This window comes from Chanodichthys erythropterus, chromosome 13, assembly GCF_024489055.1.
Source record: "Chanodichthys erythropterus isolate Z2021 chromosome 13, ASM2448905v1, whole genome shotgun sequence".
In the NCBI taxonomy this organism is placed as follows: Eukaryota; Metazoa; Chordata; class Actinopteri; order Cypriniformes; family Xenocyprididae; genus Chanodichthys; species Chanodichthys erythropterus.
Genome location: NC_090233.1, coordinates 5998867 through 6022290, shown reverse-complemented (window position 1 = coordinate 6022290; position 23424 = coordinate 5998867). Strand labels below are relative to the sequence as shown.

Below are 23424 nucleotides of genomic sequence, written 5' to 3'. Positions count from 1 at the left end.
ATGTCCAACTGCGTCCAGCATTCGCTTAGCGAGGTCTGATCGCGCTCTGACAATGAAAGTGATGTCTCGCGCATATGCTTCAATGAGTGCTAGACACAAATCTCTACCTTTCATTACAGCCGGATGATTAGCTGGTAACTGCTCACATCTCAGCCTGCTACATGCAAAACTCCGACCTTAACCTGGATGACCTTTACTTTCAACTCCACCTTGCCAAGACAGAAGTGCTTGTGGTTTCAGCCAGCCCCTCCTTTGTGTTATAACTGATCAGTTAAACTTCACAGACCACACTGCTAGAACTGCCTGATTTGCCTTGTACAACAAAGATCAAGCTATTCCTATTGGAACATGCTACACAACTTCTCATCAAAGCTCTTGTTCAATCCAAACTGGACTATTGTAATGTTCTCTTGGCCACTTGTATCAAAGTAAAGGCACTGATGTTTGCTTACAGAACAATAACTGGCACCCCTGTACCGAAACTCACTGTTTCAGACTTATACACCCTCCTGAAGCTTGTGCTCTGAAGGTGAACAGCATCTTGTGGTGCCATCCCAAAGAGGCACAAAATCATTTTCACTGACCTTTACCTGGACTGTTCCACGGTGGTGGAATAACTTGACTAAGTCCAACCATTTTAAAGAGACTTTTTTTTTTTTGTTTTTTTTTTTTGGGAACACATGACCCATTATTTCTGTTTAAAGGTGCCATCGAATTGAAAATTGAATTTACCTCGGCATAGTTGAATAACAAGAGTTCAGTACATGGAAATGACATACAGTGAGTCTCAAACGCCATTGTTTCCTTCTTCTTATATAAATATCATTTGTTTAAAAGACCTCCGAAGAACAGGCGAATCTCAACATAACACCGACTGTTACATAACAGTCGGGGTGTACGCCCCCAATATTTGCATATGCCAGCCCATGATGGAGGCATTACACAAGGGCAGCCAGTATTAACGTCTGGATCATAGACTGGTTGAATCATCAGACTAGGTAAGCAAGCAAGGACAATAGCGAAAAATGGCAGATGGAGCAATAATAACTGACATGATCCATGATATCATGATATTTTTAGTGATATTTGTAAATTGTCTTTCTAAATGTTTCGTTAGCATGTTGCTAATGTACTGTTAAATGTGGTTAAAGTTACCATTGTTTCTTACTGTATTCACAGAGCCAAGAACCATCGCTATTTTCATTTTTAAACACTTGCAGTCTGTATAATTCATAAACACAACTTCATTCTTTATAAATCTCTCCAACAGTGTAGCATTAGCCATTAGCCACGGAGCACTATCAAACTCATTCAGAATCAAATGTAAACATCCAAATAAACACTGTACTTAGGCAATTAGACATGCTACATGACGAACACTTTGTAAAGATCCATTTTGAGGGTTATATTAGCTGTATAAACTTTGTTTATGCAGTGATAGAGTTGAGAGCTCGGGAGGGGGCGGAGAGCAAAAGCAATTAAAGGGGCCACAGCCTGAATCGGCGCATTTCTAATTATTTAAAAAAAATCTATGTGGTATTTTGAGTTGAAACTTCACAGAAACATTTAGGGGACACCTTAGACTTATATTACATCTTGTAAAAAAACATTCGATGGCACCTTTAACTTAAAAAACGTTCTATGCGTAAGACTAGCTGGAAATTGTCACTGCACTTTTTGTTGCTTCCATTGCACTCCTAATTTGTAAGTCGCTTTGGATAAAATGTAATTGTATATGTAGAAAATAATAACAGCAATATTACAGTATAAAGGAATACAGCTACAATTGTCTTTTAATGTTGATATTTTTGCATGTTCTAAAATAATATAGTAAGCTTGCATTTCCTATAATTCAAGTAACTTGACATACAAAGTGTTATGTACAGTGATTTATGCTGTAAATGTGCATGTTCGTTCCTTTCATTAAATGTATTCTGTACTATATTTTGTTGATTTAGCAGAATTGGCTTAGTACTTAATTTAGAGATTGATTGAAGTTGTGAATGGTTCTGTAAAAATAAAGATTTATACTGTACGTATGCAAATATTTGTTTTTGAATTTGTGCTAATTACATTTTTAAAAATAATTTCCTAGTTGTTGTACATGGAAAATTTATTTTTAAAAGTAAATTACTGTAGATGGACTGAGCAGCTTTATAAAATAACTCATAAAAACCTTAAATTCGCAGAGATTAACCTGAAAGTTAGTCATTTTCTATGTAATTTGACATAATTTATTAGTTTTTCCACAGTTTAATAAACGATTATCAACAGTAATATACTTTAATTTAATGAAGTTTGACTGTAAAGTCAATGTATTTTTAGTTTTTGCATGTAATTCTGTGAAATGGTTAATTGCTGTAATTTAATGGAATCCGTCTGGAAACTCTACTGCCAGACTTTTTAGGGTTTTTTTTTTACTTGTTAAATATGGATATTTTTCTTACACAAACACATTGCGTTGCTTCAGAAGGACTTTATTAGAGTACGTTTATGATGAATGGATTGAGTTTCAAACTCGTTGGCCCCGTTGTCTGGGCTTGTTGGCCCAGAAGTCTGTCGTTTCACTGGAAGATAGAGTTATGACATTTTGATTAAAATTACTAAAACAGGGTGAATTTCAATGGGATGCTCAAACAGAAAGATTTTAGCATTGGAAAATGTATACATTATTTTCTTAAAATATAATAATTTTTACTTGTTTATAATTCACATTTATGTGTATATTACAATAGCATACAAGGCTAGTAGGGTACTACTACCTCCACAGTAAGGAATTTCTATGTAACCACAAGGAAATAGATCTCTTGTTGTTTTTTTCCAGTCATTGTTTTGTGAATGAATGACTGGAAAGATATTAAAATATACAACATTAAAGATATTGTCAAACATTCATGACCTCAAGGTCAGCCTCAACGATAGGGGCATTGCCGTTCGAGGTACAAAGGTAGCTTTCTTTAAGAGGAACACCTGCAGGACTCCAGTTACAGAGGAACAAGGAAATGGAATATGAGCAAATGCTCAACACTAGGCTAACTGTGCTCTGACTACGATCTCCGCCATGGGGAGTACTATAACCAAAACAGTGGAAAAGTGAGTAGCCAAAAATGTGTATCTTTGAATTGTTTTAAACCTACTGGGCATGATTTACAGTATTTATCTATTCAAAAGCTACAGGGTTCTATGACGTGATTGTTTTATAGCAGGATCTTGATAGGGAGGAAACTATTTTAGATTCATTTGTGTAACTAAATAGTGCTCTAACCACTATTTAACATAATGTTCACTTTTACAGGTTATACTTTGGGAAACATTAATCCCCTTTGTCTTTTCGTAATTGATATGAAGCTTTAATACAAATGCTGTTGAAAATATTTGACACTAGAAAAGCCAAACCAGATACAAGATGATGTTTGCATTGTTCAGAAAAGAAAGAAATGCTTTGTATTAGCATTTAACAGGACAAAGGAGTACAAAGTTGTCTCATATCCATTGTGAAAATGTTCATTTTAGCATAATTTAAAAAAAGTACTTATTACAGAAATAATATATTTTAAAATAACATACTTAAATGTTTTCAGACACCTAATTGCATGCTATTTACAATAAAAATTTTATATGCAATTATTTCATAATTCTTTTGTCTTTGAAATATGGTTAAAGTGTACTGACAAGTATTTATGGTAAACTTAAAATATTCTAAAATATTATTTTTACTGAAACTTGCCATGTAGATATATATATATATATATATATATATATATATATATATATATATATATATATATATATATATATATATATATATATATATATATATGTAATTACTCATTTGTAATGATGAAATTGCAATGTAGCACATATATAGCTATATTAACTATAAATGTAATATCAAATAACACTTATTTGACATTACAAAGTGTACTTTTTAGGGACTTAAGTAACAGTCATAAATGTGTACTCTCTTTACTCTCTTCTTACATTTATTTCATTAATATTAAAATATACTTGTAAGATTCAAAGTACACTACAAGGACACATTCAATACCATTAAGCACACTTCATTTTCACAAGGGATAAGACTATCAATGATTCACTTTGTCATTTAGGGAAATACACAACAGAACAAATAAACCAACTTCTGTATTTGAGTTGTTTGTTGTTGTTCTTTCCTTAGATGGGGAATAAATCCGAGAAAACTTTCACAAAAACGGGCAAAAGGAAAAGGTAACAAAAAAAATCTCAGCTACATTTATGAGATAACAAATTAAAAGGATATTGTTGTGATGTTTATTGCGATGTACATCTTTACAACAGGTCCACCTGTAGCTCCTCCCAATCAGGTGAGTTGGTTAAACTGGTCACTACAAAAAAAACCTTTTATCCAAATTCATGTAAATGTTTTTGTGACAACAGCTTTTTTTCCATAGCATCCCCGTGTTGACGTTCATGTGCATGACTGTGTGACAGCTGAACCACAGTATGCCCAGGTGAATAAAAAACAAAAGCAGAATGAGGATGGTTTACACTACGCAGACGTTCAAGTCCTACGATCTGAAAATGCGACCAGCAGGGGAAAACTGAATCAGACTCCAAACCACCACAACACAGAGTATGCAACTATAGACTTTACAACTACTGTAAATACACAGACCTCAGCTGAACCTGCAGATATATTCATCCCACCTGGAGAACTGCAGAGACCAAATATGAGGTTTTCCCATAAGAAAAATGTCCACTCAAAGCGAGCAGTTAAGGCGTGAAAACAACAACAACAACAACAACAACAACAACAACAAAAACAGAACAAACATTTCTTTTTTGAACATTTTATCCTGCTGTATTACTGTTGTGCCACTGAGCAAGACATTTAATTGTGCACTTCATATTCTATACATCATGATGTATAAAAACCTGTCATTTCAAAAGCAAGTGGTTGTTTGCTTAAAATGTGTAGCCTATATTATCATTTCTACAAATCAAAATGTATTTCTAACATTTGTTATACATTTACAGCAAACTGGTTTACTAATAGACAGTTTTATTCCATTATTTGTGTCTGCCTGGTTTACCGTATAGTTTTTTGGCTAAAGTCTCATCCATACAGTTTATTCTGACTATGACCTGACTGGAAGGGGTTGTATGACGTAGTTTTGTTTTGTTCCAGACAAAGTTCCCTTAAAGGATTAGTTCACATTCAAATGAAAATTTCCTGATAATTTACTCAACCCCATGTCATCCAAGATGTTTGTCTTTCTTTCATCAGTCGAAAAGAAATCAAGGTTTTTGATGAAAATATTCCAGGGTCATTCTTCTTATAATGGACTTCACTGGCCTCCAAACAGTTGAAGGTCAGAATTACAGTTTCATTGCAGCTTCAAAGGGCTTTAAACGATACCAGACAAGGAATAAGGGTCTTATCTAGCGAAAACGATCTGTCATTTTCTAAAAAAAATTAAAATGTATATGCTTTATAAACACAAATGCTTGCCTTGCAATTGCTTCTGCCAGACCGCCTTCTGTATTCTTCAAAAAGCTTACGCTGTATGTCTTACGCCTTCCCTTTGCATCTTACATATCTAATGCGGCGCCAGTTCCATTTTGGCAGAAGCTAGATATTTCACTTCATAACTTGTTTAAATATGGATAGTTTTTTTTACACAAACGCATCGCTTCGCTTCAGAAGGCCTTTATTAACCCAATGGAGCTGTGTGGAGTACATGTTAATGAGGGATGGATGTGGATGGAAGCTTTTTCTTCAGCTCATACTAGTTGGTCCCGTTCACTGCCATTATAAAGCTCAGATGCGTCAGGATATTTATTAATATTTCTTCGATTATGTTCATCAGAAAGCAGAAAGTCATGTACACCAAGGATGGCTTGAGGGTGAGTAAAGCTTGGGCTAATTTTTGAAAGCCATTTGAAATTGAACTAATCCTTAAATTTCATACTTCTGACCTCAAAGCATTGTAATCAATCATACATCATGGTCAAATGAAAACAAAATAAGACAGTTTCAGTCAAAGATAGCCTACATAGATGCCTCATTATCAGCTGTTTCTATGGGCCGCTATATGTAAGCCGTCCGCCATATTGGAACAGTCAAAGCTGGTCCATGAACACTCAAGAGCAAGTTAACTATGCGTCTGCAACCATAGACGCATGTATGAATATCTATATCTGCAATAGACTTCAGCAAACTAACACAAAGGCGTCAGCTAACATGACACTAAAAAGTTACCATAGTTTAAAACCTGTAATATTGAGTTAATACATATAAACACATCCCATTTCTTTGGGAATTTAAATCTCAGTAGTTTTTACAACAAGAAGCTGAGCAATGTTGTGGCATCATTGATTCTTAGGCTGCGTCCGAAAACTGGAAAATGCTGCCTTCTGAGGACACATTTCAAGGTAGTAAGGCATCAAGGCACATCTGAATCCAATGTTAGCTTCACTTCCTGTCTCATGAGATACCTTCCTCAGATCGATTTTTGAAGGAAGCATAAAGAATAAACATGGCATCCAAAAGTTGTGTTTGCTGCTCAGTTTGTGAGTAAATGTATGATTTTGACCAATATATTTCAATTTTGATATCATTTTTATCGAGAAATTACAACTGTAACAATTTTATATATATATATATATATATATATATATATATATATATATAGATATATATATATAGATATATATAGATATATATAATTAGAAAATACATCAAAATACAATATATAACATCAAATGTATAACAAACAAAAGTATACTAGAGGGGGCTTAAATAAAATCTAGAAAAAAATATTGAAAATTTTACAAATTTTTTAAAGTTTAACTGCTCTTTTTTTCAAAGAATATCGTAGAGTCAATATAATGTTCAAATTCTCTCTCAAAAGATATAAAACAGTTTTGTTTTTTTTTGCAAGAAAACTTGCATTTATGAATATGAAACTTTGCCATTAAAAGTATAAAGTTTTTTATATAAATCTGGTTGTGCTTGTTTCTACAATCCTCCATATGACCAAATACTACATCCTTCTATAACAGCACATATTGGTTATTAATATTTTTTGCTATAAAATCACAAATATTTTGCCAAAATGGTCTTACCAATGGGCAGTGCCAGAACAGATGAATCACAGTTTCAGGGCAACCGTCACAGAAAGTGCATTTAACGTCAATATCATTTTTAAATTTTACAAGGTAATGCTTCACTGGGTAAATCCTATGTATAATTTTGACTGATACCTCTTTGACTTTGTTTGTACCGGTAATTAAATATTGATTAGGTATAAGCCAGACCTTTTCCAAGCAATATTGTCTGTCCACCGATTCCAATAAGAGTAAATATAAGGCAAACATATAATATTTCTTTGAAATAACTCTCTTATAGATCTGTTTTCTGAATTAAGAGAAAAACAAATATCACCTACATAAGAGTTAATTAAAGTAGATGGGGACCATTGTTGACAATTAATTCTTTCCTGAGATCTGAACAGCATGCAGACTTTAGAGGATATTGCTCCAAAAACTTTTGCATAGTCCCCTGATGTTACAGGAATCCTGTAATATGCCAAAAACTCATTTTAGGTGAAAAGAAAACCATTCTGTATGTTTCATATGGACTTCAAACAGTGAGTAAAATTACTCAAATCTGCAGGAAGTTATGCCCTCTGCTGGTCATAATAACAGAACACTGATTTTGAGAACAACCTTCGAGGAAAATCTTTACTCACACTGTCACATAGGCTACTTAGCAACTAATAAAGAATGAATCAGCGTACTAAAGTTTCATTATTAGCTTATCATCATTATATTGCGTTATCTAACAGGTAGGCTATGATCTATAAAAACTAACTAAACTGATTAACTGATTATGATATAACGATATATCACTCTGGTGATTTCTCTGTCATTTTTAAGCTTTTTTTATAAATTAATTAATTCAGTTTAAATTGTGATTTTTTATTTTTTTATTTTTAATAAAAGGAATATTTATTTAATAGTAATTCTGACTATGTATGGGCTATGCTATACCATTCTAAGTATCAATTAAAATTTAATACTGTATATTTGGCATAATAAAATATGTTTTTCAAATAAAAATGAAAGTGTTGCCATTAAAACAGTCCAACAGATATAAGCCTAAGCCCTCGGTCCATGCAACAGCCAATGGCAACACGCTTTACAGCTCCACGAATGACGGAAGTCGTCACCGCTCGTCATTTGCAAATATTCTTACTATTAGGTGTTTTGTTAGCTCTCTGTGTTAAATGCATGACATAGTAAATTAAATTGACCGCAACAATAAGCTGGTTTAATGTACAGTCAGTTCGTACTGTTAATCCTCTCATCAGTCTGGACGGTCGCCGGAAATGACTTTTACTGGTTAAAGATATCACATCCGACCTGTGCATCATGAGGATGTATCGGCGAGTATTAGTGATTTAACAGCACAATCTCACAGCCGGAGACGCGGTTTTGCGGGGACTGACGTTGTAAGGAGGAACGCAATATAGGTACTGCTTTGTTAAACATGTCTGATTTGCTCTTGATTGATTTGTATTCGTTTCGGGGGCCTTTAAAAGCCTGACATGCATGAGGAGCCTGTTCATTGACGTCATTATGCATAGCACCTACAAATTATTATAAAAAAGTAATTATGAATATTTTCTCGTGATTTATATGCAAACATCAGTCTAGTAACGTGTTTAATTAGTGTGATAATATTTGCAATGGAACCAGCTCAGTTTCATTTAATTATTCATTTTGTTTTTAGCTGGTGAATTAATAACTCTCACTTTAAGTGTATGAATTGAAATGTGTGTATGTGCACGTATAGACATTTCAGTGTTCATGAATGTGCGGTTATTCGGAGTTTAGAAGAGCGTGCTATTGCTATTGCTACAGCAAAACAGCTTGAAATGGGCGTCTGATAGGTTCCTGTATTTAGTGACCACTGAATATATCCTGATAGAAACATGTTTATAAAATAAAATAATGGAGATAACCGTTGTAACGTATGGAAGTTGCGCGTGACATTTGTAGGTAATAAGATTTATTTAAAAAAAAAATCAGGAAACCATTTTAGTAAGTTTCACTAAAAGTATGTAAAACGTGCTACTACCATGTATGTTTGTATTATATGGTAATATTACTATCATATATATATATATATATATATATATATATATATATATATATATATATATATATTGGAATATCATGTAAACACCAAGGTATACATATGCTTATTATTCAGTGCCATAGTATTACTGTCTGAGACCTTACATGGAGAAATTCGTAAATGCCATTGTATGTAAATATGGTGAGATGGGTTAGACCAAAGAATAGACAGAATAGTAATAACAATTTTACGATATCATGTTATGTTTTATGACTTAATCTGTTACCTCATCTCATCCCATCAGTTCCTTGAAAGATGTTGTCCAATCTTCCGGCTGAACAGAAGGGAACAGAGCAGGTGCCTGCATCTGCAGCTGGTCCGTGCCATCGTGCTCCTCAGTCTTCGCTCTATCAGGAGCAGTTGGCCAAAGGATGCAGAGAATCCAGCAGGGAGGAGATTGAATCTGGTGACAGACCACAGCCCTCAGACTTTGAGAAAGGAATGAAGGAAGTTCATCTGGGGAATGAAGGAGCTCTGAGACAGATGGCGTTTGATCCGAAAAGTAGTAACATTGGAGTCGATCCTAGTGCGATTTGCATACACATGTGTACTCAGCAAGGTAATGTTGAATATATGTGGTAGAATCTGCAATGTTCCCTCTAAGTTTTGTTTTTACTGAGCAATTTCTATTTCTACAGAAGACCCCTTAGCTACCTGAGTAGAAACACCTATGTTCCCCATGCCTTTATAAATAAATAAAATGTAAAAAGTATCTTATACTCAACAAGGCTGGATTTATTTGATTTAAAATACAGTAAAAATGGTAATTGTGAAATATTACAATTTAATATATTTTTTTAAATGTAATTTATTTCTGTGATGGCAAAGCTGAATTTTCAGTACTATTACTCCAGTCTTCAATCATATATGTACAATTATTCTAATATGCTGAATTGGTGCCCAAGAAACATTTCTTATTATGAATGTTGAAAACAGTTGTGCTGCTTAATATTGCCATGGAAACTGTGATGCATTTTTTTTAACGATTTATTGATGACGTGCAGCATTGTAAATGTCTTGCTGTCACTTTGGATCAATTTAATGCATCTGTGCTGAATAAAAATATTAATTTATTTAAAAGAAAATCGTACTGACCACAAACGTTTGAACTGTAGTGCATAGAGCAAATATTTTGGTATTATGATAGTTATTGAATTGTAGGATAATTAGAGGCCACAATTTAAGTAAAAGTAACTTTTGTCAAGTTTTTTTGTTATATTAATCTGTATTTAACAAAAGACATCGCTTAGACTAATAGAAAAATGTACAAAATAATAATACAATAATATAATTCCAGAAAATAACATAAGAATACAATGTAAAATGGAACAACATGACAGAAAAATAATAATCCATGGTCTTTTAGGCCTTCCATGCTATGTAGCTTTTTTTTCTCATGAAAACTCTAGCTGACTTTGAGTTTGTCCCCGGTTTTTTTTTTGTCTGCTGCTGTTGCACAGGAGTACTGTAACTTCAGAAGTAACTTCATTCATCTTAGAGGGAATGTTGCAGATGTGTAATGTGAAAGACTTGGTTCCAAAATGTTTTGGTATCTTCTATGAGTAAAGATATTGCTTTTACGAAGCACCGCTTTTGATCAACATCTCTTTTGCAGAGGGCAAGTTCAGGGATCCACGACCAGCTGGACCATCAGGAGAGCAGCTTGGAGCTCTTGAACGATTTCTTGTGTCCCATCAAACTGAGATGAAACGTCTGCTGACTGATACCTTCGGATCTCTGACCCAACGTCTTGAGGCAGTGGAGAGGAGGATGGACCAGCTGTGTTCACAAAGCAGTGCACATACCCGCAGTTTAGCTCAGCTGCACAGTAAAGTTGGCCAGCTGGGAAGAGACATGTCCTTTTGCCATCCAAATACTTCAAGTGTTTCATCAGCTTGCAGTTTTGGTAAATGTTCATGTTTGCATAATGATATACTTAAATGAATAATTATATAAATTGATGCAAATTTTATTTTCTTCATACATAACCCAAGAAATGCTGGGATGAGCATCGTTTTCTGTGTTGACATATTTTCTGTTGTAACAAGAAGGTGGGGTAGGACATATTGTAGGGCCCACATACACCGATGAGCCATTACATTATGACCACCTATCTAATAACATGTAGGACCTCCATTAGCCCACAAAACAGTGGCCACACAGCGAGGGATTAATTCAACAAGGAGGCGATAGGTCTCCTGGGGTATCTGATACCATAATGTCAACAGCAGGTCCTCCAGTTCCCATATATTGCAGGGTGGTGGTGATGTAGTGAGAACCCGCTTTTCCAAGTCAAACCACAAATGTTCGACTGGGTTCATGTTAGGCCAAGGCGTTAACAGATCACCATCATGTTCCTCGAACCACTCCTTGATGATGCTGGTAGTGTGGCATGGTGCATTGTCTTGTTGGTAATGGCCATCACCAGCAGGGAACACAGTTGCCATGAATGGGTGCACTTGGTCCTCAACAATGTTCAGATACCTGACAGCTTGTGCTGTCAGGGATTGTGCTATTGGGATAATGGAGCCTAAAGTGTCTCAAGAAAACCGCTGCTGGCCTGTGTCCGCCCAACAGTGCATCCAGGTGCCATAGCCTCTGTTGGTAATGGGCGAATCCATGCTTGGCCTTTGATGTGATGCACCAGGAATCTTGATTCGTCAGACCAGGCCACTTTCTTCCAATCATCCACGGTCCAATCTCGATGATCTTGGGCCCATTTCATGCGCTATTGGCGATGGCGTGCGTTTAGCATGGGGACCCATCTGGATCATCTCCTACGCAGGCCCATACTCTGAAGGCTGCAATGAACTGTGTGCTGTGACACATTACCCTGGTCACCACTGTTGTAGCTGCTGGTGATTTGGCGCACTGTGGCTCTGCAGTCCCTGTGAACAATGTACAACAGTCTTCACTCCCCTTGGGATCAGTGAGCTGTGGACAACACATGGCTGGATGACGGTTCGCCGTTTGGCTATCTGTGCAGCACTTTTGATACATACTTTCTAGTGCTGTTTCCGAGATCAGATCAAAGTTCCGGGGCACCATGCCATCACAATTTGTCTTTTATCAAACTCCGATTATTCGGCAGCTTTTCCCATTCTGACACCGAACACTCTACTGCCCAAAAGCTGGTCCTCGGTTGATATATATACTGCTCTGTGAACTACACCTGCGGCACCGTTTGGTTGCTAGGCGCTAGGCTCTAGGCTGGGGTTGATCATAATGTGATGGCTCATCTGTGTATATCCCTTTTTAAATAGCCAGTAGCATTTAGTTTGTTACATCCTCTGACTATAATTTGAGTGCATCATTAGTATGGTCTGTTTTTTTGAAAATTTTCTAGATGTATGTACTCTAGAATGTACATGACCTCAAAGCTAAGCAAAGACATGGATTACATTTTGACATAAATTATTGTGTACTTACAGGAGCAGATGCAGAAGTGCCTAAAGACAACAAAGGAATCATCTCAAATGCCTCCTCTTGTAGACCACAATCTCTTATTAGATCACCTGAATCAAAAAAGGACCCTGTGTGTTCATGGGCATTGTCAACCCCTGCTCATAAGCCTGAGGACCTAAGCAGTGAGGGTCTTGCTAGGAATTGCAGTGGTTCCAGTTCATCATGTGGTAACCTAAAAATGTACTCTTCTGGACAAACTGACAATTGCTTGCAGGGTAACTACTCACCCGTCTCAGATTTTGAAGATCTGGAAATGGAACTGGAAGCTGAGAAGGACAGAGTCGCCTTAAGCTTATTGGTCGATTCTGTGCTCAGCTGCTCAGATGACAATGACACCCTAGGACTTTCTTGTAAACAGGAAGCCCTGTCCTCTGATAGTGACGATAAATCTGGTCAGGAGGGAGAAGAGAAAAATCAGCGTTTACATGTTCCTGAACACCCCCGGGTGCCTTCTGTTCAGTTTTTCAAATCTTCAGCTCCTAGTGTTGCAAAGTCACACACAAATACAGATCCTATTTTTTCATTTTCAAAAGATACAAATCCAAAGCCCTCTGGAAAACCAGTGGCATTGAAAAATTCCAGTAAAGACGAGAGTGAAAATAATCAGCAGCAGTCCTTTAGTCAAATTGCCTTCCCTTTCTCCACTAAGCCACTTGGAGCACTACCCAACCCTGAGAAACCCAAGGGTTGTTCGGTTCTCTTTCAGACTTCTAACAAGAAAGAAGATGAGATCTTGCACAAGATTGAAATTAATGGTGTTTTTCACTCTACAACTACCTCATTGAGTAATAGTACTTCAGACTTGGTTCACATCCCAACGTCACGGGATGTAGATGGACTGACATTGACAAATGCTGGAGAATCTGTAGAGAGCACAAAGATAAGTAGTAAAGAACAAACTATTGATTGTCAGTTACCATACTCAAAGGATAGTCCTTTAAAACTCTCTTTTCAAGGGTCATCAATCCTGCCATACTGTAAACTTGCTTTACCAAACCAATTGGTAAAAGGTGTAGGTGACCAAAAGTCACTAGATTCGCTTTTGACATTTCATCAAGCACACTCCAGTTCCCATCTCTCGGGCTCAAGAAATGGGTCCTCCAAACCATTTTTAGACGGTGATACTAACAAACTGTTGAATAAGCTCTCGAATACTGCCCACCGCTTGGTATCCAGCAGCTGTTCCTCAAATTACTTGGACAGACAAACTGGTTACAGCAGAACTGGATCCAAGCTCAAAACCTGTGATGGAAAGACACATCACCTTCGTGCATTTGGCGAAGTTGGAGAAACCCTTTCTTTGTCCTTTCTTGAGCAGGGAGGAGAGATATCCAACCACTGTCAGACAATTCTTGAGGACTCAACACTTGTTTCTCCTTGGTTGACTGGTAGACCAGATTGTTCTTCAAATGCTTTACCTATCAATCTGGATAAAGACTCTGCATGTTGTCCTAGCTTATCTCAACTTTTTCGTCCTACCACTCCACCTTTGTCTACTTTAAGCAAAGGGAGCTTCTATGGGGCAGGTGTTAGTACCGTCCTGGCTTTATCTTCTCCAACATCCTTCAGACTGTGGTTTCGACACAGAAGACTCAACTTTCCCCTTATACAGTTGTCACGTCCTGGTATCCACACGGTTGTGAGTCGGATTTTGGGGCGGTGCAGGTGTCATCCTTTTCGACCTCTGGTTGACTTCTCAGCCCCACCAGGCGTAGACAACGATCACCAGTAAGTTAAAACTGTTGAAGATAAATTTCTTTTGCATGTTTTGATTGCAAGGAAGTTTGATTTACATAATCATAAATGAATGTCATTTTGACCTGCATGCTGCTTGCACTTACAATTCAACCCGTTTTGATCTACATCTTTTCGTTGATAGCTATACACGACGATCCAGTCAAGAAGCTACACCCAGCAGGAAAAGAGCTTCAGCACGGTGGGCATATCCCCCTGCATTTCTGGCAATTTAGTCGACCCAATCATTGAAATTTTCTTTGTTTACCAGTTATGGTTCAGTTTGAAGGTGAAGTGCATCATTTCAATACAACTAGCAACACGAAATCAAATTGCAGAAAAGCTTTCCAAACCTGTGGAAGTCTACAGTGGCCCGGCATCTTTATTATGTTTCTGTCTTGTTTCCTTCAATCTCATTTTATGTTACCTGTGGGCTTCCTGTGTTTGGAATGCAATAGTAAATAGGGATGGATCCCTCTTCATTGTTGCTCTTTTGATTCATTCTATGAACATTGTGAGTGGGTAAATTTGTGCCAGATCTACTTCAACAAACTTTGGTGCATTTTTGCTACAGACATGAATGACAGCTTGTGTGGTTAGGTGTGTTTGAGCTATCCTGTTACTTTTCTAAGTGATTGAATGCACGATTTTCACCCAGCAGCCCAATAAGCGGGTAGAAAAAAAAACCGTAGTGACGGGGCCAAATCTACAAATTTATAAGGGCTTTTCACACTTCAAATAGTTAACCCTGGGTCATATCAATCCCCTGGTAAATGGAATCCTGGGCTGTCCTGGGTTCACGTTTCACACTGCTCATAATTTATTCGGGATTAACAATTAATCCTGGGTATTCATAAGCTTAACACTGTACATTCCTAAACCCTGGGTTAACTTTCTTATTTGCATATGTGCGGTGTCAGTGTCATTGATTTGATGAACGCAGCATGAGACCTGTTTTCATAAAAGCTCTAGTATTGCGCATCCTTGTATTGCCAACTGTACTATCGACATTATACTGAACGGACATTTCGGACTATAAAGGTAAGAATGAAATGGTTTCTTTACTGAAATTGTCGCATTTTCTCTCAGCATTTGATATTTTTCCTCTCAAACGGTGAATTTAATGTTTATATACAATGCGAGTTGTTTCTGTGACTGTCCAAAGTACAGAAATATGAGGCACACTATTGGTTGTCCAACATTCTAACAACACATCATACAAGTTTGGCACCCTGCTTCTAAATTACAAGTGTGAAACGTTTCTTTACCCATGGTTTAAAGTGGTTTTAGAACAAAGATAACCCAGGGTTAAGTGCAGTGTGAAAAGCCCTATAGAAATATTGAGGCTGGGATCGGCCCCCCTAGCAACTGCATAGCAACACCCTGGCATCCACTCAGACCATCTTACATGGTGTCATAACCAAACGCAACATTAAAAGATTTTAGCGACAATTTTAGCGACAAACAAGACCAATCTACAAGATGTGACAAAATTATTCACAAATCACAGCCAATCAGAACAGCATTTGGGCGGGCGCTCTCTCTACAAGCGCACTGCTGTCTCACACTCCTAATGAAACGGATAACTACATAATCAAATTAATAATAAAATAAAATAATTTCACTATTCTAAATACATACTCGGTGACTGATACAATCTTTGTCCCGGAAATACACTTGTTTGTTTGTGCAGTTCAGTTTGAACTTTCTTGTTTCCCTTTGTTTCCTAAGGTATTTTTAAGATCTGAGGTAAATAATTAAATCTCTCTTATTAAGGCTGTTAAAGTCACACAAAATTATATTTAAACTTTATACATAACACAGTCGATACCTGAGGTGTCAGTCACAACGTTGCATAAATAGAAATTATTCCAAAAATAGAATCCCCTGTAGAGTCCACTGTCATGGTTAGGGCAAAAATTCTGATTTAAATGGAAAATATGCCTTTTATCATGTTGCGGTGTTTTGTCATGTCTGGTTAGGACACAACAGCTGCATAGCAACACCTTGGCAACCACTCAGAACACCCTAGCATCATGACAGCACTCACCTTTTCTTCAGAAAATGTGAAAATCTAGTTGGGCTTTTCTATTTGGTTTGGTGGTGCTAGTAGTGCAGAAATGACTCACTTCACCTTATGTATTTTTTAAGTGATCTGCATAGTAAAATAGAATCATATCAATAAAATCAGTCTGTCTTTTCAGATTTGTTCATTCTATCATATTTAAAGCATGAAGCCAGTCCAGTTTTACAAACCACAGCAATCTGCACTTCTAAGCTGATCATTTAATCATGTAGATGTTGACTGATGTTATATTAGCAATCACCTGGTATTCTCTGAAATGCTTGATCCTTTCATTGTGTGTAGGAAGGCCATCTCATCTTCATCAGTGTGTCATCTGTCAAAAATTCGTCTCACACCAGAAAGGAGTCTGGATCACCCCTCACGGCACAACATCAGCCCCAAGTCGGTGCGATTGGATGGATCCCCTACTGAATCTGTGCCTAGTTTTGCTATTGTCAGTGCAAATGTCAAATACCCTGGTTTGCATAGTAGGGGGGCATCTAGAGAAATGAAACAGGTATTATATTATCTCTTCTAGAATTTGAACAAATTATTAAGAAAGAAGAAAAAACTCAAGTTGGCAAATGCACTCACCGGTCACATTATTAGATACACCTTGCTAGTGCAGGTTTTGCCAACCACACCCTCGTACCTTAAAAGTCACTTCAATCATCACCTTTCTTCCCTGTTCTGATGCTCAGTTTGAAATTCATCATATTGTCTTGACCATGTCTACATGCCTTAATGCAATTAGTTTCTGCCATGTGATTGGATGATTATATATAGTGTACCTAATAAAGTGGCTGGTGAGTGTATTTTTGGTTACAGACATTGCTGAACTGAAAGATTTCAGTTTTGTTTGCTCAAGGCTTGACATTCATCTTTCTTTTAGGTGGGACTCTATGATACTAATGCTGAAGCTCAAGCAGGTCAACGTTCCAAAAGGGTCTCCCAAATTCGTATTCGTAAGACAGTTCCCAAACCAGATAACAACCTTACTCCAATGGGACTCCCCAAACCAAAAAGGTGAGCATTCAACTCCTCTAGTCTTTATAATATTATGATTATGATGATGGTGATGGTGATGGTGGTGATGGTGATGATGATGATGAGGAATCTTAAAGGGTTAGTTCACCGAAAAATGAAAATTCTATTATTAATTATTCATCATGTCGTTCCAAACCCATACGACCTCCGTTCATCTTCGGAACACAAATTAAGATATTTTTGTGAAATTGGAGACCTTTCTGACCTCATAGCAACGTCATAACCAATTTCAAGGCCCAGAAAGGTAGTAAAGACATTTGTTAAAGTAGTTCATAACTTTGCAGATGTTGTTTATGCTCAAACAGCAACATTACACTAACTAAAGTTAAAAAAGTTAATCATATCATAATCAAGGACCTCTTTAATATTTGATTTGTATTATAATATTTGATAGTCTCGATTAGACTCATGTCATATCAAAAGTGATAAGACTTTTCAGTTTTATGGATGAACTCACACCCCGTATGGACTTTGATATTACTTTGGTCACTGTCACTATGGTTACTGGTAAGAGAATACAGGCTTGACTCCGGTTGCACGTTCACACAGACAGTATTCGAGATGCTACTGTTAGTTGCTGTTTGAACGGGACATTTCGAGACTCCTGTAAGTAAATGTGGTTGTCAATCCAAAAAACTGGTGGTCAAGTCAAGTCACCTTTTATAGCACTTTATATAATACAGGTTGTTTCAAAGCATCTGTACAGTGATAACAGGAAAATTATTCAATGATGCAAGCAGAGTTCATTTCGGCTGTCCAGCAGCTCTAAAAGAAAATTGTGTCATTGTTCAGCTGAAGTCAAATCACTGTTCAGTTCCGCTGTAAAAATCATCAATTATTAAATTAGTTAATTTCATCTACAGTGCTCAGCGTAAATGAGTACACCCCCTTTGAAAAGTAACATTTTAAACAATATCTCAATGAATACAAAAACAATTTCCAAAATGTTGACATCTGTTTGACTTATAACATGAAAGTAAGGTTAATAATATCACTTAGATGACACAAATTAAGGTGATGCAAAAATGAGTACACCCCACAACAAAAAACTACTACATCTAGTACTTTGTATGGCCTGCATGATTTTTAATGACAGCACCAGGTCTTCTAGGCATGGAATGAACAAGTTGGCGACATTTTGCAACATCTATCTTTTTCCATTCTTCAAGAATGACCTCTTTTAGAGACTGGATGCTGGATGAGGAGTGATGCTCAACTTGTCTCTTCATAATTCCCCATAGGTGTTTGACTGGGTTCAGATCAGGAGCCACTGAATCACTTTCACCCTGTTCTTCTTCAGAAATCCAACAGTAGCCTTAGATGTGTGTTTAGGATCATTGTCATGTTGGAAAAGTCCATGACAACCAAGGGCATGGAGGGATGGTAGCATCTTCTCTTTCAGTATAGAGCAGCATCTGTCAATTCATGTTGCCATCAATGAAATTCAGCTCCCCGACACCAGCAGCACTCATGCAGCCCCACATAAGGACACTGCCACCACCATGTTTCACTGTAGGCACTGTGCATTTTTCTTTGTATTCCTCACCTTTGCGACCCCATACAGTTTTGAAGCCATCAGTTCCAACAACATTTATCTTGGTCTCATCACTCCAGAGTATAGAGTCCCAGTAGTCTTCATCTTTGTCAGCATGGGTCCTGGCAAACTCTAGGTGGGCTTTTTTGTGCCTGGGCTTTAGGAGAGGCTTCTTTCGTGGACGGCACCCATGCATGCCATTCCTCTGCAGTGTACGCCGTATTGTGTCACAGGAAATAGTCACCCCAGTTTGGCTTTCTGCTTCTTTAGTTAACTGCAGTGAACTTGCATGCTGATTTTCTTCAACCCTTCTCATCAGAAGACGCTCCTGTCGAGGTTTTAACTTCCGTGGACGACCTGGACGTCTCTGTGAGATGGTCGCAGTTCCATCTTTTTAAAATTTTTGTACCACTTTTGCTAAAGTATTCTGACTGATAAGTAAAGCTTTGCTGATCTTCTTGTAGCCTTCACCTTTCTGGTGTAAAGAAATTATTTTCTTTCTCAGGTCTTGTGACATTTCTCTTCCATGTGGTGCCATTGCTGATAGCATGAAATGGGAAGTGGTTTTAACACCCTTTTATAGTCAACTGTCTGCTGGACACCTGTGTAATGAATAATTAGACTCACCTGTGGTTGAATTCTTGTTAAATAAGACATTTGTAGTCTAAAATTTAGCTTTGCTCCAGAGACTTTCGATGGGGTGTACTCATATTTGCATCACCCTAATATGAGTAAAACTCATATTAGGAACAAAAATTGAACCTTACTTTCATGTTATACGTTGAATAGATGTTATATAAAACTTAGTCTTGTCAACATTTTGGAAATTGTTTTTGTGTTCATTGAGATATTGAGAATATTGAACATTTTATTGAGATAAAATGTTACTTTTCAAAGGGGGTGTACTCATTTACGCTGAGCACTGTATAAAGCAGTTCTGCAGAAAACAGTGATGTCATCGTCTAGCTCAGTTAAGTTCTCATCCAATAAGTGTCAGTGCAGTCAAATCAATAATATTGTAGAATATTAAGTATAACCAACTAAGCAAGCCAGAGGCGACAGTGGCAAGGAACCCAAACTCCATCTGGTGACAGAATGGAGAAAGTAACCTTGGTAGAAACCAGGCTCAGTCAGGGGCTAGTTCTCCTCTGGCCAACAAACAAACACGGTGTGATTTATGATTCAGGCTGCATCACAAGTCAGAAATCAGATTGTGGATCAGTAGCATTTAAATATTTCATTGTGACTGTGTGAAAGTAGCCTTAATGACCAAATTAAAAGTACTTAAATATCATTGTGATGTTCATAGTAGTGTTGTAGTCAAGGCCACCTAAACCGAGACCAAGTCAAGACCAAGAACAGTGTGGGTTGAGACCGTGACAAGACTGAGTACAAATGCAGTCGAGACTAGTGTTGTCACGATACCAAAATTTTGACTTCGATACGATACCCAACTTCAGTATCACGATACCGATACTTAAACGATACTATGGCAAAAACCTAAAACAGTAGGAAAAGTAAATAAATAACATATGACAGAACTGTGGCTAGCATTTTTATTGGCCACAATTTTGATGTTGGTAAATTACATTTTTATATGATTTAAAGCTGACTTTCTTATGCTTAAATTACTTTGAGTCATTTTACTTGATTTAGAAGATTTAAAACACTTTCAAACTTTTAAATGCAGACTGACCACCCAAATCAAGATTACATTTTATATCAGCTGGCATGTACAGGTGGGCAAGAGGTGGACAATGTATGAGCATGAGCTAGTATGAGAACAAGTTATTTGTGTTATGCTATATAAAAGAACAAAGAAGCAAATTACAAAAACAGTAGTAAATTAAAAATAATCTTTTTTCAGATACACTAAGTTTATTTAACATATTTAACAGGTTTTGTTGTTTGATTAACATTAATGATGGACAGGCCTATTTAATTGGGCTGCTGAATGCATGGACGTAACTGACAAATATCCAGTTATTACCCACCTGTTTACGTCCACTTAAGCCATAACCGACTGTATTCACGCGAGATACTCCACATGATGGACATTTAGACATCTGTGTGCACGTGTATTTGACTATTCAGACGCGTGGAAAACTGATCGCGCGCGCGACAGAGAGAGAGAGCGAGAGAGAGAGAGAGAGAGAGAGAGAGAGAGAGAGAGAGAGAGAGCGCTTCTGTTGTGTGTCATTCAGCGCAATTCCGCCTATCCCCCCTTCACTAACTGCATGTAAATAACGAATTGTGTGATTGGATTGTAATTTTGTGCTACGACGATCTTCGACGACCATTTGGCTGTAAACTTAAATTATATTCAACTCGCCAAAGTGGCTAGTGGGAGTGGCTGTCATCAAGCCCTGCATGTAAGTGTTTTGACAGTGAGAATATTGATTACTGTAAATAATTAGAGCAATGTTATTAAAGCATAAATTGGTTTAATATAATTGTATAGTCCCTTCACATATTTGTTTTTTAAAATTAATTTTATTTTAGCAACCAGATATCACTTATTAGACTCAATAATACACCTCTTTGCGGATGTCTGCTTGCATGAGTAATATAAATAACACTCATTTAATTTTTGAGAGCATAAACATAACGCTGGTATCACATTCACTAACCTGTCGCTCTTTAAATTCTCTGTACAAATCGGGATGCAAGTTGGATGCTCCCTTCGCTTGCGTTATTTTGTAACGTATTTTGCAGACGGGCTTTGTGGTGTCCGTGGGCTTGCCCTGACTGTCGGCAATGTAAGCAAAATAATGCCATATTTTGCTTTGTGCATCTGCCGTTGCGCAGTTGACAGGAATAAACACGCACTCAATGTGCCTCAGAAGCAGCGCGCTGCACACACACTGCTCCCTGCTGTCGCACATTAGGAAATACAGCTGGCACTCAAAGTACCGGTACTAATAAAATGAAGAACCGTACCGTTTCTAAAAGCAGGGTATCGCGATACCTTTCTAGTACCGGTATATCGTGCAACACTAGTCGAGACCAAGACAAGAAAATGGTCTTGAGACTGATCTCGAGTAGTATAACACTAATTAATAAGACATTGATTATATATCATAAATATTTGTTTCAATGTCCAGCTCTAAAATGTTCCGACTGATTGATTGCGTTTGTGTCCCATAAGGCTGAAGAAAAAGGAATTCAGTTTGGAGGAGATTTATACCAATAAGAATTACAAGTCTCCAATACCTAACAGGTTTGTTCTCGCAATTTTTGTATTTATTTATTTTTGCTCTTTTTATGTTTTTCTGGAAATCATTTTCTGATTTCTTATTTTCATTTACACAGAAGTCTGGAGACGATATTTGAAGAACCGAAAGAGAAGAACGGCTCTCTGATCTGCATTGGTCATCAGAAACGAAAGCGAGTCCTAGACTTCCCAGATTTCACGCTGCCTCGGAAACGCAAGGCTAAAACTAACCTGGGTCCGCTGCGTGTGAAGGGGCCGCGAGGAAGGGCTCGTAGAGGTAGACAGGATGACGCTGATCTTGATGTAATGCTGATCGAGAGACTCACAGAACTGGAAGACTATTTTTCTCGCCAAGGCCTGGAGGTTTAAGCTCAGATTTTCACAAATCTATTCCCAATAAGTTACCAAAAATGTTGGTTTAAATCTTATTGCCAGGGCATGGTAAGAATTGGAGATTTACACATTGTTGTATACGGAACGAAAAGCAATAGATGGAAACGAACATATTCCTGTAGCAGTTACAGTTGAGACTTCAAAGGTATGATGTGCACTGACCCAAAAGATATTTGAATAATGAGTGTGTGTGTGTGTGTGTGTGTATGTGTGTGTAAATAATACAAGCACATTATAGTAAACCTTCACTTGAGCACTTTCCGTTTCCTCACAATGTGACTGCTGCAACTTAGTTGTTTAGCTTGCATTTGCGACACGTGGCTAACCAACATGTTCCTTACTGTCATTTTCAGGCAAGTGTGGGAATGACGATTAATGATCCTTTGGTTTATGCCCTTCATGGTCTCGACCTATTAAATTGGCAGCTTAAAGGATTAATTCACTACAGAATTTCCTGATAATTTACTCACCCCCATGTCAACCAAGATGTTTGTCTTTCTTTCTTCATTTGAAAAGTAATTATGGTTTTTGATGAAAACATTCCAGGATTTTTCTCCATATAGTGGACTTCAACAGCTACCAATGGGTTGAAGGTCCAAACTGAAGTTTCAGTGCAGCTTCAAAGGGTTCTACACGATCCCAGCAGAGGAATAAGTGTCTTGTAAAACAAAACGATTGCCATTTTCTAAAAAAATTAATAAAAATTCTATAATTTTTAACCATAAATGCTCGTCTTTCACTGCTCTGCACCATGCATTAAATAATCATGTTGGAAAAATCATGCTTGA

The 23424-nt window shown here is 37.2% G+C and overlaps 2 protein-coding genes across 3 annotated transcripts; both read left to right on the top strand.

The window, feature by feature from the left end:
- Nucleotides 1-2981: 2981 nt before the first annotated feature.
- Nucleotides 2982-6365, top strand: zgc:193711 (uncharacterized protein LOC569781 homolog). The gene is made up of 4 exons (XM_067407831.1): nucleotides 2982-3093; nucleotides 4178-4227; nucleotides 4318-4343; nucleotides 4431-6365. The coding sequence occupies exons 1-4, from the start codon at nucleotides 3062-3064 to the stop codon at nucleotides 4761-4763; spliced, it is 441 nt and encodes a 146-aa protein (XP_067263932.1). The 5' UTR covers nucleotides 2982-3061; the 3' UTR covers nucleotides 4764-6365.
- A 1853-nt stretch (nucleotides 6366-8218) lies between these two features.
- wu:fi75a02 (serine-rich adhesin for platelets) lies at nucleotides 8219-23139 on the top strand. Of its 2 annotated transcripts, XM_067406691.1 has the most exons (9): nucleotides 8219-8516; nucleotides 9429-9743; nucleotides 10800-11090; nucleotides 12616-14377; nucleotides 14529-14585; nucleotides 16752-16965; nucleotides 17341-17474; nucleotides 22178-22249; nucleotides 22342-23139. In XM_067406691.1, exons 2-9 carry the CDS (start codon nucleotides 9440-9442, stop codon nucleotides 22610-22612), a joined length of 3105 nt encoding a protein of 1034 aa, XP_067262792.1. In that variant the 5' UTR covers nucleotides 8219-8516; nucleotides 9429-9439; the 3' UTR covers nucleotides 22613-23139. The 2 variants fall into 2 exon arrangements, with proteins under 2 accessions (XP_067262792.1, XP_067262794.1); XM_067406693.1 differs by lacking the exon at nucleotides 14529-14585.
- The last annotated feature ends 285 nt before the right edge of the window (nucleotides 23140-23424 follow it).

Coding starts and splice junctions, on each gene's coding strand:
- zgc:193711 (XM_067407831.1), top strand. CDS start 3,062: ATGGGGAGTACTATAACCAAAACAGTGGAAAA. Junction 4,228..4,317: donor AAAACGGGCAAAAGGAAAAG/GTAACAAAAAAA, acceptor TCTTTACAACAG/GTCCACCTGTAGCTCCTCCC. Junction 4,344..4,430: donor CTGTAGCTCCTCCCAATCAG/GTGAGTTGGTTA, acceptor TTTTTTCCATAG/CATCCCCGTGTTGACGTTCA.
- wu:fi75a02 (XM_067406691.1), top strand. CDS start 9,440: ATGTTGTCCAATCTTCCGGCTGAACAGAAGGGAACAGAGCAGGTGCCT. Junction 9,744..10,799: donor ACACATGTGTACTCAGCAAG/GTAATGTTGAAT, acceptor TCTCTTTTGCAG/AGGGCAAGTTCAGGGATCCA. Junction 17,475..22,177: donor GGACTCCCCAAACCAAAAAG/GTGAGCATTCAA, acceptor GTGTCCCATAAG/GCTGAAGAAAAAGGAATTCA.